General features: G+C 47.9%; 1 protein-coding gene across 2 annotated transcripts in view; it reads left to right on the top strand.

The window, feature by feature from the left end:
* LOC109524821 (carboxyl-terminal PDZ ligand of neuronal nitric oxide synthase protein-like) overlaps positions 1 to 18,071 on the top strand; it is a 31,528-nt gene that overhangs the window by 5,668 nt on the left and 7,789 nt on the right. Inside the window, exons 4-11 of one of the 2 annotated variants that reach the window (XM_019884926.1) lie at positions 5,359 to 5,451; positions 6,711 to 6,769; positions 11,075 to 11,183; positions 11,914 to 12,055; positions 12,280 to 12,488; positions 12,656 to 12,817; positions 14,124 to 14,289; positions 14,863 to 15,039. In XM_019884926.1, coding sequence (XP_019740485.1) covers positions 5,359 to 5,451; positions 6,711 to 6,769; positions 11,075 to 11,183; positions 11,914 to 12,055; positions 12,280 to 12,488; positions 12,656 to 12,817; positions 14,124 to 14,289; positions 14,863 to 15,039 — 1,117 coding nt within the window. The remainder of the gene's footprint in view (positions 1 to 5,358; positions 5,452 to 6,710; positions 6,770 to 11,074; positions 11,184 to 11,913; positions 12,056 to 12,279; positions 12,489 to 12,655; positions 12,818 to 14,123; positions 14,290 to 14,862; positions 15,040 to 18,071) is intronic. The other variant, XM_019884935.1, reaches the window with a different exon arrangement.

Genomic DNA, 18,071 nt, shown 5'->3' with positions numbered 1-18,071 from the left:
TCCCCTTCCCCCAGCCCCAGCAGCCACCATTTCAATTGTTAGTCGATAGCTTATCCCCCCCCTATGCATGCTTCCGCTATACATAGCATGCTTCCCATTGCTGAGACTTTCCCGCCTACGCCGGAGCTCGCGTTTATCCGTCGGCAGGCTGTGAAAGCGTTCAAATGACACTTCGGAATCAGAGCTTCTGTCTTGTAAATGTTGCCGACTTTTCGCGTCATCCAAATTTCTTGACAAGGTCAGCTATTTGTGCCGTTCCATGAGGCAAAATCGTTCCCGCGGGATGATGACTTTGTCGCTCTCTGCGGCAATCTGCTTCCAAGCTTGACCTGGAAGCTGCCCCCATCAATCGGCCCCGGTCCTGCGCGTTATCTCATCCCGACAACAATTTCCGCTTCCTGCCTCCTTGCCGTGGAGGCGTCTCAATCTCGCAGTCAGCTCCTCGGAAAATGGAACTTTCCAAGAGGGCTCTTTTGCGTTACCTGAAGGACATGATGGGCCAATCTTGTTTTTATGGAAGGAAATCGGCCGCGTGGAGATTTGGCCGAGCCTTCTTGGACGGATTTGCATTTCTACCGTTTCCTTGTGCTGAGCTAACCGAAACCCCGCTCAGGAGAGACGAGGACTGAGTCGTGCCTGAGTCACCTTCAAGATAGATGCGACATCCATCCAGCCTCACGACTCAGACTATCCAACAGCGCTGACATCTCCGCTGAACAAACCGGGGCTGTGAAAAATGCTGCCAAGCGGCGCCAGTCAAATAGTTTTTACATCTACAAATGCTCATTCTGTATTACACCGTAGTTGGCGGCCATTTTTTGGAGAACTGGTTCGAACGAACGACCGTTATCACGGCCAGATTCCTGACGTCCCTCGAGGTACGTTGTAGCGAGGTTCGACCGTACTGCGCATATTCATTCTGTTCATAACGGACAGTCGTGTCATTTCTTGGTATGGGTTTTTTGTTTGACGGCATCCGTGGCCCAGTGCGACGTTGACTTGCGTCGTCACTGTAGTCTTCACACATGCTGACGCTCAATCTCTCTTGCAACAGCAATCACGCTGGCTGCCATATTGTCTTGATGTACATAATAATTGGATTACCCCAAGGGATTATCACCACGCCACTGCTAATAGTGCTCCAAATGATTCCCAAGGCTTTTAGATCAGGGTGGATGAAAGAGAGTTCAAGAAATTGCATGATGAGGCGATAGTGTTCCTGTCTGTGTGTGTGTGTGTGTGTGTGTGTGTGTGTGAGGGGGGGTGAGGAGGGGGGTGGCTTGATAGTGGGTGAGCGTGAGATGGAATTATGTTGCCTTCCATTATGGTTTTAATCGAACCTTTTCGTCTTCGCAGACGCTTCCATTAAGCCGTATGCGCGGCTCTTGGCCTCACTCGCTATTGGCACTGCCGCATTGGATAGAAACTTTTCTCATCCACCGAACCTGCAAATGTTGTTCGCTCGATAATACTTTGGCCGTATGTGTCATTTATATGCCCTCTGATTGGCTGTCAAGCCGTCTCGGGTGTACCCTGCCTCTCCCCCAAAGACAAATGGGATTGGCCGAGAGAGGAATAGGACAGACGGATGGATGTCATGTGTGTGTCTTGACAAAAAGAGGCTTCGATCTCATTCTGATTTTTCATATTGATGGATGTACAGTCTTTATGCTCCCGTTATGAGAACATTTATTCACATTTATTCTTCACTGGCTCCCCACACATTTTGGAGTTCTTTTTCTTTTCATCACTGTTATCCATTTGAGATGTGCAGCCAGCATCATGAAGTGCTTGAACGCGGACTCTTCCAAAGTCAGCCCAATCTTGATATTTTACCGTTTCGGGCAGGAAAGTGGATGTAAAATGTGCAAAACGGTCAATTAGAATTTGTTGAGCTTTTGATATTTTTTCAGATGCGTGATGGTAGAAACTGGCGGTTGTTTGCGCCGTTGTGGGTGTGAACACAGTCGACTTGCTTCCCGGCTATTGGAAGTAGAAAGTTTACATGGCTGGAGTCCATATGGGAGGTGGACGGGTGCAAAGTACGTGGGCATTTGGAGACCACCCTCCATTCAAGGGGGGGGGGGGGGGGGGTTGGAAAAATTCATGAAACAGGATAAAAGTACTCAGGCATTCAATGAATTGATTGCAAAGATTCAGAGCGAAGTCTTTTGCAATTTGGTCTTCCTCATATCTCTCGACCAGTGGCTCGAAAAGAGGGAATCCGCAATCCGTGGATGTTGACCTGCACAAAAGCAACCGGGGCCCTGCAACACACGGTTGTCAAAAACATCATATAAGAGTATGAGGGCAATTTGGCCCTTGAAATAAAGCGACTATTGAAAAAAGTGGAAATTCGAGGTACCCTGGCTTGTCCATCTAAAGTTTGTCATGCAAAGTTGGTGTTGCACAGCAACGAAATGAAATTGCATCAGGATGTCTCCCTGCCTCTGCATTTGCGAAAACACCCCAGGGGGCGGCTTCACATCCCAACCGCGCTTGGGTTATCCTCAGCATTCCATCCGCAGTTTTGTGGCTTGGCCCACGTTACGCCGGTTGATTTGCCGCTGTCGCTCATCGCAGAGGACGGCTGTCGTAACGGTTTCCGAATTGCAGTTTTCCAAAGTAATGCAGGAGAAGCGATTCGGACAACTGACAGATGGGGAAGCAGCGGCGCTTTGCGGATGCTACCGATGTACGATGCTGTCCTCGTTAAGACACATGATGCAAAAAGAATCAAAGACTTCCGGTGCTTTGCCAACACCAGCAACTGGCAGGACGTGAAGAGAAACAGCGCCATCGTGTCCCGTCCAAGTTCATGCATGGTACTGCGTGTGGATGTTGTGGAAAGCTCTGCTGCGGGTTCAATTGTATAAGCAATGTTTTTGTCCGTTGTCATTGTCAACATTGTCACTCACCCATCTTTCAGTGTTAAAACGGAAGGGTAGTGTGTGCGTGGGTGTGCTCGTGCTTTTTTTCAGGAAGGGGAGTTTATAGGGGGGGGGTAGGTAGAACAATACATCTGCACAGCCTGCTCATTTGGCCTCAGAGTCAAGTGGATGCTCTTGCCACGATCGCTCCGCACTTCAAGGTCTTCAAATTTGCCGCAGTGGTGATTGTCCATGTTTCACGAAGGCTTATGAAAGTCACACCTTGAACATCAACTTGACACCGTCTGCAAACACATTTGGATGCTTGTTCATGCTCGGCATGTCTATTTTTGCAGGAGCAAAATCTCTTTTTTGATAAAAATGCTCTTCATTGAGATGCACGGCAATTAAGCTCGGCGTTCTCTTTACTCATGTCACGCTCAAACGTAAAAATACGTTGGCAAAAACCTGATCGTTTAGTGCAGGCGTAAAAATACATTTGAAAAGAATTAAAATGAACGGTATACTCATTCCACCCCCAGGCTGTCCCATGGTGTACGACTGTCAAAGAAATAAGCCTCTTTGGTCACTGCGCCGCTACCAGCCACTAATCCGCCATCTCTCCAGGGACTCAAGATAATGAGTCCCAATGAGGGATTACAGTCACTTCCGGCCACTGCCCATTTCAGACCCAGCAGACAAAATGGCTGGCCCGTGTGAACCTCGGTATCGCAGATCTACAAGTCAACCTTGTTCTTAGATGTCATGTATTCATTACTTGTTGTTGTTGGTGTTGGGGGAGGGGGAGGGGGGTGGTGCATGGAGTGCTTTGTAGATCAGGAGCAGGAAGCCAGTGGCGATGGATGAGTGCGGGAGTGAAGTGCCGCCAGGGCTCTGGTGTAGGTGACGACTTGATGAGTCGCTTACTTGGAAATGTTCAAAGATGAATGAAGTCATGCCAAGCGATCGTGACATCATTTTGTCCGAAAGCATCGCATGATCCCAACGTCATCCGCTTTGATGTGTTCATGCAAAAAGAGATGGCTAAAATCTGGCAGAAAGCTTTTTTTTTTTTTTTTTTCTGTTTCGGCAATTTTCCAGCTAATGGAGGCCCTTTTACAGTCCTCGAAATAGCCTCACTGAATTGCATTCATGGAAAAAAAAAAAAAAATTACAAGGTTTGAGGTGCCCTTGGTGTCTGTTTACTGTTCATTGTGATTATTGTTGACATTGTTTAGATTTATCTATGATCTTTTTTTTCATACGGTTTAGTTTCGCTGCCTTATCTTTAGCTGCTGTTTGTGTTTCGATGCACTGCATGTTTGCACTGAGGACTGAGAGGAAAGACATTTCTTCTGTGCTGTCTGTTGCACATCGAGCATATTTGGCAATAAAGATGACCTTGACCTTGACATCCACACCAAAAAAAAAAATCTTTATTAAACATATTGTTAGAGGAATCTATGAGCAAAATTGTTTCGTCCGAGAAAATCTCTGACACATATGTATGCAGACATTTTTTTTTTTTTAAGCATCAAATTGAAGTGATCCCGATTGAATAAATACCATTTAGTGTATATGAGCAAGACTCTCTCATGGAACTGCAATTTCCGGGCACCTTCTTCTCTCGCAGACTGATCTAATCTCCTGTCTCATAAGGAGCACCGCGGGACCTGCTTTTCATGATGAGCTGGTCACTGTATTCATAAGAGGTGAAGGTATGAACTCGGTTCATACGTCACCCGCGTTGCCGAACTCTGTTCCGTGACTTTGACAGACAATCTTCTGTCAAATGGAGAGGTACTCGGAATACCATTAGGACATCGTGATCAAGATAGGTGCTGAGAACGTGAGCGAATGCGCTGTTTGTCATGGCTGTTAATGAGAGCGCAGGCGGGTTCCAGACTTGGAATATATGGCGTCCTCTTTGTGACAGGGACACAGCCCGAACTCGACTTCCAACTTGGCCATTTGTAAGCTTGGTGACGACGGCTTGAGTCTCGTCCTGCGATAAATTCACTCACAAGAAAGACGTCTTAGCCATGCGGTAATGACCCAGAAATCATCGTCACAACACCATTTTATTGGCTCACACGAGGATTCCGTGTTTGATGGGAGGAGGGGGGGGGGAGAAATATGTATGTATGTATGTATGTATGTATGTATGTAAAATCAGCCTGATTAAAGCTGTGCACTTGGAGAGTCAAGCCAAGCACCGAACAAAATTTTAATTTGCTGCTGCTAATTGTCATGACATGTCATGCGTGACACTATTCAGCAGTTGCGGTGCGAGGAACGCGGTCTTATTTTCCTCATTTACATCCTGTCCAACATGTGGCAACGTTTTTTTTTTTTTTTTAAATCCAAGAATTTGCCTTATATTGTAGCTGAGCCGCAGGTGCCGGGTGCGTTCTCTCCGCTCTCTCCTTTGCTCAAGACGACGCCAGAATCCGCCCGCGTTCATGTCTGACGTCTCTTCTCTTTGCAGTATGAGTTCAAGGTGAAAAACATCAGAAAGAAAAAGGTCAGCATCGTGGTGTCGGTGGAGGGCGTCAAGGTGGCCTTGCGAAAAAAGAAGAAAGTGAGTGACGTTTCTCGTTGTCCTTGTTGTGTACACAGTGCGAGCCTGTTTAGCACGGCTGTCTCCTGGACAGGTTCAGTCGGAGCCCTTCTGTGTCTTTTGCATTTTGAAAAAACAAAAATGTAAACGTTATGTCGTGGAGAAAAATTGGCTGGCTGTACAGCGATGAGGCGCGGAGATTGTTGACATTAGTCGTCAGTCCCTTAGCCAGTCGGGATGCAGAACACAATGCACTGTGAAAAAAACAACAAAAAAAAAAAAAAACAAAATCCGTGAAAAAGCGAAGCCGTGAAAAATGAACCGCGTTCCAGCCAGGGATCGCTGTCCGTCGGTACGAATGATCTCATTTGCGTTGCATCAATGTGGAATATTGTTTTAATGAGGGTTGAGCCACCTTCAAGTCATTGATTGTTTTCAAAGGTTAATATGAGCGTCATCGGTGTGGCCGAGATGCGGCGGAAGAGCCGTCCGCGTCGGCCAGCTCAAATGTCAGGCGGCAGTCTCGCAAACTCATCTCGGAGTCCAAGCGCAACGACGGACTCGAGATAGGAGTGATTGAAATATTGAGTCAACAAAGCTTCAGCGAGATAGGAATCGCTCGGAATAATTCCTCGGTTGACATTTTATTATTGTGACATTGAACTCCCATGGGGGCCGACTGACGGGGGGAGTGGGGGCTGAGTGTGTGGGTTTGTCTCGCTCAGTGAGAGCCACTCTGTGTGTCAATCTTTTCTGTGATCTCACTTGATCGTCGCAAGCAGTAAATGTCACGGGACTCCCGTGAGTCATGCGTTTGCAATTCCAAAAGAAGCAAATTCCCAAATTATGCGCTTGCACGTTGCAAAGTCAGAGCCTCGTGTTATCGTTGCCCCTTTCAAGACTTTTGCTGCTCCCCTCGTGGTGCAACATGTTCGGGCTCCGCTTTCAGGAAAGTCGCAATTGCTTTGCCGCTTTAAGCAGAAGTAATCATTGAAAAATCGGCTTGTTGTGTTTTGATGAGTTTCATTCGGTCATATCTGGTCACAAAGCGAATGCGGTCGTCTTATGATATGTTTCGGGTGCTTGTTTGAATTTCAACCCGTTGCTTCGGGTCTTTAACGTGCGCTGCTGTTGATGTAGCGCCGCCGTAGTGGCGCAACGCTGCAACTGCAATTAAAATACGACGCCGCCTCAGAGGACCATCAGTCGCTCGCTCAGCACGGCAGGAAAAACGCTGATTGAATTCAAAAGTTCTAATGATTGATTTATTTTGATTACAGAAGAAGGAATGGATGTGGGATGAGAATAAGATGATGGTGATGCAGGACCCCATCTACAGGTAAGATGCCCAAAACTCGTTTCGATGTACATTTTCTGAGACTTGTTCATTTATCGATGAGGTTCCGGCGGTGCTTTTGTTTCGAATGACATCATTAGGGTGATCCGTCTTGCGTTCGTCCTGAGCTACTTGGCACATCGTCAACACCGTAAACGTCGGTGGCACGAATGGTATGCGATGCAAAAAAAAAACAAAACAAAAAAAAACGAAAAACAAGGCCATGACAAAGAAATTAAGTGCGACGTGTTCCTTCATTCATCAATGTTTTTTTTTGTTTTTTTTTTGAATGTAATTACCTTGTGCCTGTGAAAGAGCGAGGCACAGATGGGCTTTGTCAATCAATGTCACTGAAGAGCTTTTTCACTGGCAGACTTTGGCCTCATGTAACCTTCTCAAGTGCGATGGAGGCGGCAATTCACTTTGCGGCGGGCTGTTGCACAAAAATACAACACATCTTCCAGAACGGCCCAAAATGGGTGAACAGTTGTGATTTTTGAGACACCACACACACACACACACACACACACACACACACACACACACACACACACACCAAAAAAAAGAAATCGTTTTCTTTTATCGGCTTGCACTCTTTCAACCAATATATCAAAGCCAGGGTAAACCTTTAAGAGGCGGGGCCTGGAGGGATGGTGTTTTGATGTCCGCTACTGTAAATGTTTGTGTTTCATTGTTTTAGTGGCGTTCACTAACTGGTCAGACAGCGACTGTTGATCTCCTTTCCCACATGCGGGGGCATATCATGTAAAAACTATGCTAGTGTTAAAAATCTGCAAAATTGCGATGCTGTACTTTAAATAACCATTGATTTTTATATCTCACTACGTCTAACTTACATTTTTTGGGGATTTATCTTGCTTGAATTCCTCATCACCAAACGTGGTGTTTAACCATTTTTTTTATATATCCGTGATACTGCTTTGCGTTAGCTGAGACATTGTTAAGACTTGACAGAGAGCACATTCATATGGTGATGCAAAATGCAAATGTGCTGTCTTAATTTTTCAGCAGTATGCACGGAAAATTTTTGACATTCGCCGTGTCATCGAGCAGGAAAGGAATTGCAAGCGTTGTCAGCGTGAAAGGGAGATGAGAGACTCAATGTCAATGCGTGAAATATTTTCGCCGTTTCATCATCTTCGCGTTGCCGTTGCGTATTATGGAGCGGCATGGCTCACCTCAACTCGAAAAGAGAGAACCCTCGCCTCGATGCGCTTTCGCTTTCACAACTTTCCTTTGTCGCCTTTTCCGTAGTGCTGCAAAAATGGTCCGGTTCATTTATTTTTTGCTGTCTTGTATTGGGGCTCCCGCTCAATGACAACATGTATGCACTTCGCAATATCTCAACTTTTTTTTTTTTAAACCGTGATTTGTTGTCAGAGTGGAAGCACTTCTTTATTTACTTAGCGGCTGTCAGGCAAGACAGAGAAACATCCGGCTCGGGTCTTTGGGAGCGAGAGCTTTTAACTCTGTTTTGAGCAAAGAGGTCACATTTGCCGCCCGCCTTCAAGCCCCGCTGAAACTTTTGGCCGCGGCGTTGATCAATGCTTATGTTCTGCTGCTCTCACCCACTGGCTCCTCGTCTCCACGTCTCTCAAAATATACGCCCTAATTGGTGCCTGCTGCTCTGGAAACATTTGGTGGCGCAAACCGTGTTCAGTGACGCGCAGTGCGCGCTTGAAATGGGATGGTGGACATTTTTGTCACGTCTGCGGCTCAACGAGATTCTGTCGAGCACAGTTCATGCATCAGCGTCGTGTTTACCTTCTAATCAACTGTTATTTTGCAATCAGAGTGCCCTTTTTTAGGTTGTTTATATTGTTATTGAGGAAAGCGTTGTTGAGATATTTGAGACATCGCAAATCCCCCCCCCAAAAATTTGCATCAAAGTGAAAGTTCTGCTTGAAATGAAAAAAAAAAAAACCCAGCCGGCATTGAATGCGTTAACATTCGAGCTAATGTGCTAACATGAAACTAAGATGTAGCGGATGAAGTGCTGCGGTAAAAAAATGTGCACGTGGGTGTCGCCTTTCAGGCTGCGATTCATCGCAGCTCGGCTTCGGCAGCCAACAATCCATCACAGAATAAAATGAGCAGAGCCATCACAAAATCAGCTCACTTCATGACTCGGGCCACGCAAGTGGCCCTCGGGGAATGGACTCAGTCTTTCGGGAGGTACTGCATATTCACACAGTTCGCCCTGTTGCGTCTTGGGGCCGGACTACCTTCTGAAGATCACAAAAAAAAAAAACGAACGGGAGTGGTCCATGATGCGGTCATCGTCGTTTCTCTGTCATTCTGTTCATCAACCCACAAACAGACGCCGATCAAAATGCAGAAGGATGATCTGGCGTCAGCATGAACTCGAGCTTGAATAATTCGTTGCATTAAATTTTGCCACGTGACAGGAGCCATCAAAAAATCAGCTCTCTTCAGGTCTGGGGCCACGCAAGTGGCCCTCGGGGAATGGACTCAGTCTTTCGGGAGGTACTGCATATTCACACAGTTCGCCCTGTTGCGTCTTGGGGCCGGACTACCTTCTGAAGATCACAAAAAAAAAAAAACGAACGGGAGTGGTCAATGATGCGGTCATCGTCGTTTCTCTGTCATTCTGTTCATCAACCCACAAACAGACGCCGATCAAAATGCAGAAGGATGATCTGGCGTCAGCATGAACTCGAGCTTGAATAATTCGTTGCATTAAATTTTGCCACGTGACAGACGCCAATCAAAATTATTGAGCTGCTCTCACGTTGCCAGCGGAAGAGAGCGGCTGCGGCAGGCATATTGTTGCCGTCGTGCGGGCGCGTGTCCGAAGACCAAAGAAAGAAGCGAGAGGCCGATCCAAACACTCGACTACATCTCACGGAGAACATTTGCTTCCTCACGTCACATTTTTTTAAATGGATTATTAACGTCGAGGATGACACGGCGTCCGGTCGTACCTCAGGCCCTTGAATATGGTCCCGAGACACGAAACTGAAAACAAGACTGCAAAATCTGGTTGCCGTGTGTCGTGTTGGCACATTGCTAATTCGATTTGACACGATACCTTAAATAACAGTAAAGTGCCTCGGGTCTGCGGACCGGACGGGGCCTCAGAGGGGACGGAGCCTTTTAACGTTGCCGCTCCCTCCCTTTGGAATGGCCTCTCGCTGAACATTCAGCAAGCCCCCCCCCGCCCCCGACTTGAAAACTCGTCTTTAAACTCATTTTAATTCTTTGGCTTCGGACTCAGCGTGAGACTTGATTTGCAGTTGGACCGTTTTTTAGTGCTTTCTACTGTCGTTGTTCTTCATTTTGTGTTTTATTGTTTGTCGCATGAATTCTTTTAGCTCCCCGCGCAGCATTTTGTACACAGCGGCGGTTGTTGTAAAGTGCTCCAGAAATCCACTTGAGTTGAGATGTACTCGGGCACATTTCTCACTCCGCATGTATGCCTGGTATGCGAGGAAACAGTGCTGACACACACGCCATCGGTACCACAAGACCGGAGCTTGTCGGGCCTCCTGGAAAAAAAAAAAAAAAAATGTTAAAAAGCCACAGAAAGTTCCCCGACTTCCCGAGCTCCAAACTACAAGGCTTGGATGCGTACGAACGCAAACACAAAGTTCATCAAATCAAATATTGCAAGCTGACTTTTCATTAGTCCGACAGGTTGCTACGATTTGCCCTGTTCCGGCCTCCGAGACAACGTGAAATGGCGTTATTTGAACGTTGTTCGCGCTGCTTTGGCCGCTTTTCACTGTCTCGTTTGGGCGAGCTCAAAATCAAAGCTGGGACGGAAGAGGTTAGGATCCTCGTGTCATGTGATGTACCTTCCTTCCGTTGGACTTGTTCTCTCGGGTTACCTGTTTTTTGGTTGCATTTGCCTGAAAGAAAAAAAAAAATGAAGGTGACCAAACGAGCCGATTTTTTCCCCCCACCAAATCGTGAAAAGGCCTTCGTGACCACGAACTGCGGAAAGCGAACTACCGCCGCGACCTTGCTGACGAACAAAATGTTTCCCCTCCGTTGCTTAGCAACACGAGCGATCGACTCGTACATTGTTGTACGACTTCCGGCGGCACACGGTCCGAAAACACGTCTGTTCAACGGAAGCAAATCAAATCATCGTTGCAACGTAGCACCGTTATAACGTTCAGTTTTGTGACGTCCCTCGAGGTACGTTGTTTCGACTATTTTCGTTTTGGTCGGCAAAATACACTCACACTGTCTTACATTGGCAGGCTCTGATTTTGCTCGTTCCGTATTTCAATTGTATTCTTTTTTTTCCCCCTCTTTCAGGATATTCTACGTGTCCCATGACTCGCAGGATTTGAAGATCTTCAGTTACATCGCGCGAGACGGCCACAGCAATGTCTTCCGCTGTAATGTTTTCAAGTCCAAGAAGAAGGTGACAGACAAGCTTCTCTGGAAATGTTGAAACTGCACCTTGTCACCCACGAAGGAAGTTGTTTTTTAAACCTAAAATAGAAACCCTTCCTCTTATATCTGCTTCGGGTTTACCCTCCGGGTCCTATTTTTCGACAAAACCGATTTGCGGATTTCATTCCTGCTCGCAGCCAACATGAACAGAATCGATGTCACACTGTGTTCCATGTGGCAAGACGGGCTGAAGGCAATCGCCGAGAGTTTGACGTGCTGCCAAAGACACGTGGGGGGTGTGTGGGGGGGGGGAGCATTTAGACGTTGCAAAACAAGTCATTTGTTGACATATCTTTGAATCTCATAAAACAATCGCCAGAAGGGAAAGCAAACAGAAAAAGGACAAAGCTGAAAGTCAAACAAAACGTCGCTGTGCGCGCCCGTGTGCGTGTGTGCATTTAGTACCTGACAAATGTGAGCTACGTTATTCCAGCCCGAGTAGTGACCGCTGCAGTAGCACCCTGTTATGTGCAAAAAAAAAAAAAAAAAAAAACCTCCCCAGGATTGGAGCCATATCCTAAAACTGCGGTGTCCAAACTACGGCCCGGGGCCATTTGCGACCCTCCATCCATTTCTCAGCGGCCTGCGACATGACAAAACAAAAGAGAGGACTCAAAATCATATTTGATGTGGGCCACAAGGTTAGTAAAAAGGCTCAGGCGGGCAGAGTGTAAGCAACTTCTCTCCTGACCCAACAGAGTCAGGCCATGCGCATTGTCCGGACTGTTGGTCAGGCATTTGAGGTCTGTCACAAACTGAGTCTGAAGAACGCACAGCACAACAAGGATGGACAGGTGGACTGCCACAGTGAAAAGAATGGAAACGGCTCCTCCATTTCAGGTAAGCGCAACACGATCACACACACGCACGCACACACACACTCGAACCAAGATTTCAACTTCCCAATTCACTCAGCATGCATGCGATCAAGCCCCCGAGTCTTCTTCTCAAGTATCTTTTATCTTGGTGGATGTCGATTGATTTGTTTGTGTTCATTTGCCGTCCATCCATCCATCCATGCGTGCTTGCGTCCATGCTCCCGCCTACCACATGTGCGCGTGCAGGGGTGCGTGCTCATCCGCGCGTGTGCGTGTGCCTTTTAGTCGACTCCGGTGGAGCGGACAAGACGGCGACCGTTCTGGAGGAGACCGACATCGATGCCGATGAGACGAACCAGCTCCCGGTGGCCGAGGAGCTCAACGTGAACCGGGGGGTGACCGATCTGGATGCCACCACGGCCAAGACGTCAGACCTCAGCCGCTCACGCAATACGGTAAGGAAAGAGCGCGGGTTGCACAAGTGCGACCTTGTTGCGTGGCAAGCGTGTCACGTTCAGGGGCTTTTAAGTGTGGCAAAATCAGTTGCCAATGGTTTGAACTCCCTTTTTGATCGGCGACGGTGACGACGACGCGGACTTCACGTGTGCCTCTGCGGCGGCAGATTTCCGAAGAAGCCTCCTTGCTGACGTCCAGCCCCAGGCTGCTGCTCCCCGCATCAAGCGCGCTCTCACCCGGCGCCCCCTTGTCCGTTCACCATCAGATCCAACTCCTCCAACAGCAACTTCAGCAGCAACAGCAGCAAACGCAAGTGGCCGTGGCACAGGTTTGCTGAAGTTTATGCTTTTGCTGATGCAACCTTCAGTTTCGTCGAGTGCAGTAAACCACACGAAAACCATAAGGGTTTTTTTTTTTGTTGTTGTTGTCCTGGCTCAAATTGTGTTGCCTGTTTGTCAAAGAACCTCCTTTGCCATCATTTACGAATCTTGAGTAAACATGGACCTGTGCGCTAACACCGCAAATCAACTCATTCAACCCCAAAGACGGATTTTTCCGTCTTTTAAGAGTCCAGACATTCAATTCCAGGTACTTTTTTTTTCTCAGGTGTTAGGGTAAAGGAGGATTTGAATGAATTGGCAAGCTCTGCCATTACTTGGATAACTGCAGTGATTCCAGAGCTAATCCGTGTGTTCATGCATGATGCTACAGGCTACACCCAAGTGAAATGTGTGGCAGCGGGCTTTATGCAAAACAACCGCAAAAAAATATGGCGCGCTAACTTCATGGGTCTACGATAGCATCAAACTCTAACTCGCTGTTTGTTGCCATGATGTCTGGTGGTCGGCAAAGCGATCAAAGCACCTCCGTCGGATTTGATGAACCCGTTGTAGTTTCACAGGCTTTTGCAACCCGACCACCAAATAAAGCGCAACTTTAACGGAGTGCCGTACGGAAAGAGCCGAATGGAATGGGATAGAACGCCTTTCCGGTCTCGTTCTGCGGTGCAGATGCAACAGAGCCTCAATATTCAAATCGTACCCCCGTAATAAGCAAACGCATCATGGCAACTTCCAGAATTAGGACGTCGAGCTCACTCGCCGCGAAAGGAACGCGAGACAGCAGTGCCCCCGAGAGACAGAGAGATGGAGCTTAAACGTCGCGTGATGAAATTAGAAGAGAATTAGCAGATGAAGTATCGCTCCCGCTCTCCAATAAATGTCCCGATGAAGTCATTCGCTGATTCATTGATTTTTTTTTTTTTTTTTTTTAATCCTATCTGCCATTAATTGGCCGGGGGAACCGAGGTGTATCGTCTCATCTGTGCCCTTTCTTCTTTTATGCCTTTGAAATGAGAATTTCAATGTTCAGGCAACGGCGCCTTGGCTTTGTTTTGCCGCAGCAGAGGTTCAATTCAGGTTCAGATTGTTCGGTCGACGTTCCGGGTTTTTTCAGACCGTCTCCAAAATTTTAGGTACGGTTTAAATTCATCACCGGATGAAGCTTGGGGATTTCCGTTTTTCTCAGCCCGTTCGCGCCGGGGCTGCGCGTCTTCCTTCTGGGTTTTGAAGATATTGGCACATTCAGAGAACGTTTTCAGAGCGTGATTTTAGGATTGGTTTCTTTCTGTGAAGGCGCACCTCTTGAAAGACCAGCTGAGCGCCGAGGCCACGGCCCGACTGGAGGCGCAGGCTCGAGTTCACCAGCTGCTGCTGCAAAACAAAGACCTGCTGCAGCACATTTCGCTGCTGGTCAAGCAGATCCAGGAACTGGAAACCAAAATCACCGCACCCAACTCCAGTAAGTCAAACTTGAACTCACTTTTGCTTGAGCCGTTGGTGGCAGAATCGTTTTCAGGAAACGTGACACGTTTGTCAAAGCAAAAACATCTTGCGGTAGCGACCGTATTATGTCACGTATTATATGGCAGTATATCGTTTAGGGCACTGGTGTCAAAGTCAAGGCCCGGGGGCCAGATCTGGCCCGCCACGTCATTTTATGTGGCCCGCGAAAGCAAATCAAGCATGTCAAGTTCCATGACGCTTGCTAAAATCGGAACCAAAATTTCAAATGGTCGTATGTGATCCACAATAACAGTCATTATTTTTGAGTCCTTATTTAAAAACTGAACAAAAATTGATCGACAAAAAAATAAAATGAATCTTCTCAAAGCTATGAATGGATCATTTGAAAACCATATTTGTGCGCCCGGAACCAATGTTCCTCGCTTCCACACGGACATTTGTTGGCGCGGACGGCCGTAAGTGCGTTCCGCTCTTTGGGCAACGAACGTATCCAGCGCCGGTTTATGCCCGGGCTTGGTGAAATGTTGTCTAACTGTGTTGACGTCTTCCTCTTTTCTGCGCTTGTCAGCGGGATCCCAGGACAGTTTGTTGGAGATCACCTTCCGCTCCTCGGTGGCCCCGGTAATCTGTGACCCGACGACGCCCAAACCGGAGGTGTCTGCCTTGAACCTCCCCCTGCTTTGCACCACCGACGTGGCCGTGAACGCATTCGCATCTTCCAACGGGAACGTGGGAAGCCCGCTAGGTAGGGAGCAACGTGTTCTCAAATTAGAATGTTTTCGTTTTCTCCCGGGACCCCCGGGGCCTGCGCCCCCTCCCCTCTCCTTGCCTCCCCCTCATTTGGAAACCAACGAGCCCGAGGCGACGGAGATGCCCGGAGACACGACAAAGTTATCGGCTCGCAATGCCGATTCGCTGAGCTGCCGCGACTTTGCTGCTTTTCGAGAGTCGGGCATCGTCTCGGAGTGCGAGTCCAACACGGATGACAGTGACGAGAGGGAGGATGAAGGGGAGGAAGAGGAGGAGGAGGGAGAAGAGGTGATGGAATTCTTTGGTTGGGGAACGGAGGCAGAGACCCTGAGGCTGCTCAATGTTCTGAACAAACAGGTGACTCCCGACTGCCTGGGAGATGAAATTGCGGTGTAACGTTGCTAAACTGCACTCCCGCAGGAGCAAACTTCAGAGGACTGCTTTTTTTTTTTTTTTCCGTCATTCCAGCCCCAAAATAGATGACACATGTCATGGATTCATCTCTGCTCCACAAACTTTGTACATTTACACACCAACAAACATGTACATTTGGACACAAATTGTTATCAGTGCACTTGAATAAGGTGTCAAGAAGTCCGGTTGATCGATGATCATATTCAGACAAGGGTGGGCATACTGTTGTTTTGGAGAACAGACCGTTTGTTGGGGAGCTTGAACGAGCTTCAACCCTGTAACTGGGCAACCTATTGGCATGAAGTCCTTTTTTTTTAACTCATATCTTCTGAGTGATGAAATGACCCGTAGAACAAGTGCTTGTATCCGCAATCTTGTTCTTTGGGTTCCGTCCCGCAGCTCGTGACGACCTTCGAGCGAGCGTAAATGGAAATCTTGGCCTTGAGGCTGACCACCTTCCTGACCACGACAGAGTCTGCATCGCATGCTGCACCGTTCTTTCCTCACTCGTGAACGAGACCTAAGACACTCGGGGCAGGGTGTCATTCCCGATCTGGAGGATGGCATTCCAACCTTTGCCGACTGAGTACGACGGTCTCAGGTTTGGAGGTGCCGATTCTCACCCAAACTGTTTCGCACTCGGTTGCAAATTGCTCTGGTGAGAGTTGGAAGATCGCAGCCGGATGAAACCAACAGAATCACATCGTCTGCGAAAAGCAGACGATGTAACTCTGCGGTTAGCAAACCGGACCTCCTCAATGCTTTGGCTGTGCCAAGAAATTCTGTCCATCAAGGTCACCAAGAGAATTTATGACAAAGTGCAGCCTTGGCATATTCCAACTCTGACTGGAAACAAAGTCGCCTTATTTCTCGCGATGCCGGCCAAACTCTGACACAGAGGAACCAAGCCGCCCATATCAATGTTGCCGCTCCTGTAGTTGGAACACGGCCTCTGGCGCCTCTTCTTAAAAAGCGGGATTGCCAATCCAGAGGCCCCGCACCCGTCGTCCACGTGATGTTGCAGAGGTTGTGTCCGGCAAGGCAGTCCCACGACATCCGGAGCCTTGAGGAACTTTCACCCTCCTTGGGGGACTGCCCCCAAAGAGCTTTTTCACAACTTTGGTGACCTCAGGCCCAGAGGTGGGAGAGCCCGCCCCAAAGTCCCAAGAATCGGCTTCCTCGTGGGAAATTGTGCCAGTGAAATTGAGGAGGTCCTCCAAATTTTCCCGCCCACCGACTCCCAACGTTCTGAGTTGAGGTCAGGAGGCGCCTCTTCAAAGCTGTTTGGAAGTCGCGCTCATTGTTGCATTTCTTCTTTTTGAGCTCCCTCACTTATATGCGACAATCTTTATTCTGTTACTGCTCTAAAGTGCAATTTCGTTCATTTAAGAAAGGTTGTCCAAAGATCATTTTGCATTCCTCTTTTGTGTTGCGCCACCGATAGACTCTAAGATGTCTTCACTTGGTTTGAACCGCTGCTGCGCTAGACTGACAGCAAAATAAAAACGCATCCAATCGGATCAAGACTTGGTATGGGCACATTCTCAAAATCAAGCGTTGTGGGGACGTCACTCGACGTCATCGCTGATGCTCACTTAGCCGAAGTCTCCAGTTGTATGACCTTCGGGTCGGGGTAGTCACATGCAGTGACGAATTTGCCGAGTGCTTCTCTTGAGCTTTGAGATCATCCTGCAGGTCCTTCGATGACGAAAATCAACTTCGGTCAAGGACAAAGGCTGAGCGTTGCTTGATACGCTCCGACTACTTGGCCAGTCAGGACTACCTTTTTTTTTTTGGATGCTCGTCCGCTCCCCGGCGAGCGGATGGATCAGACAGACGGTGAACTACGCCATGACGGAATAAATTATTGATCCGGTAACTCGACTAATTGGAAACAAATTGCATCCCGTCCTTGTGATCTCATTTCATTTCATTTCTTTGGAAGACTTTTCCTGACCTCGGCTCGCGAGCATACAAACGGGACGATTTCTCCTGCGGTAGAGAAGATTCATCTTGCCTTGTAATGCGCGGGAGTCGCTGTGTCGTGGTGCAGACGGTGTCGGTTCACGACCCGCTCAGTGATGAATGAGTGTGCAAACGTGTTGTTTGTGTCTGTAAGTGCCCCTGTGAATTCTGGCAAGCAGCGCGGCCCCAGCTTTCCAAAACCCTGAAAAGAATAAGCGCTGCAGAAATTGGATAGACGTTGCAGTTGTCGCCCTGACTGGAATTCTTTGGCGTTTGGGTTCTCTGAATGTTATTTTTTTGTTTCACAGTGGTTAACTTTTACTGGCAAGTGACGTGAGAGCGACATCATATCGGAGCGCGTAGGGACATTCCCCCCAAAATCCTGGACACACCCCGATCAATTTAAACAGAATCATGTTGAAAAGATGAAGTCAGAGAAAAGTTGATTGGTTATTATTGATTTCACAAATAGTCTGATTTATTTCCAGAATTCTTGGGGGTCATATTTGGTTATGTGTGGCTTTTTGGAAAACAATAAATGTTTTCGTTTGGACGCCTCTGCGATCGTCACGCTTTTTGTTCCAAACTGACCCAGCCCCCCCCCCCCCCCCCCCCCAACCAAAGACGTAATGCGCACCAACAATGAAA

This window comes from Hippocampus comes, unplaced genomic scaffold (assembly GCF_001891065.2).
Source record: "Hippocampus comes isolate QL1 unplaced genomic scaffold, H_comes_QL1_v1.1 scaffold90, whole genome shotgun sequence".
Lineage (NCBI taxonomy): Eukaryota > Metazoa > Chordata > Actinopteri > Syngnathiformes > Syngnathidae > Hippocampus > Hippocampus comes.
The sequence above is the reverse complement of the archived record's forward strand: the minus strand, read 5'-3'. Positions and strand labels throughout refer to the sequence as shown.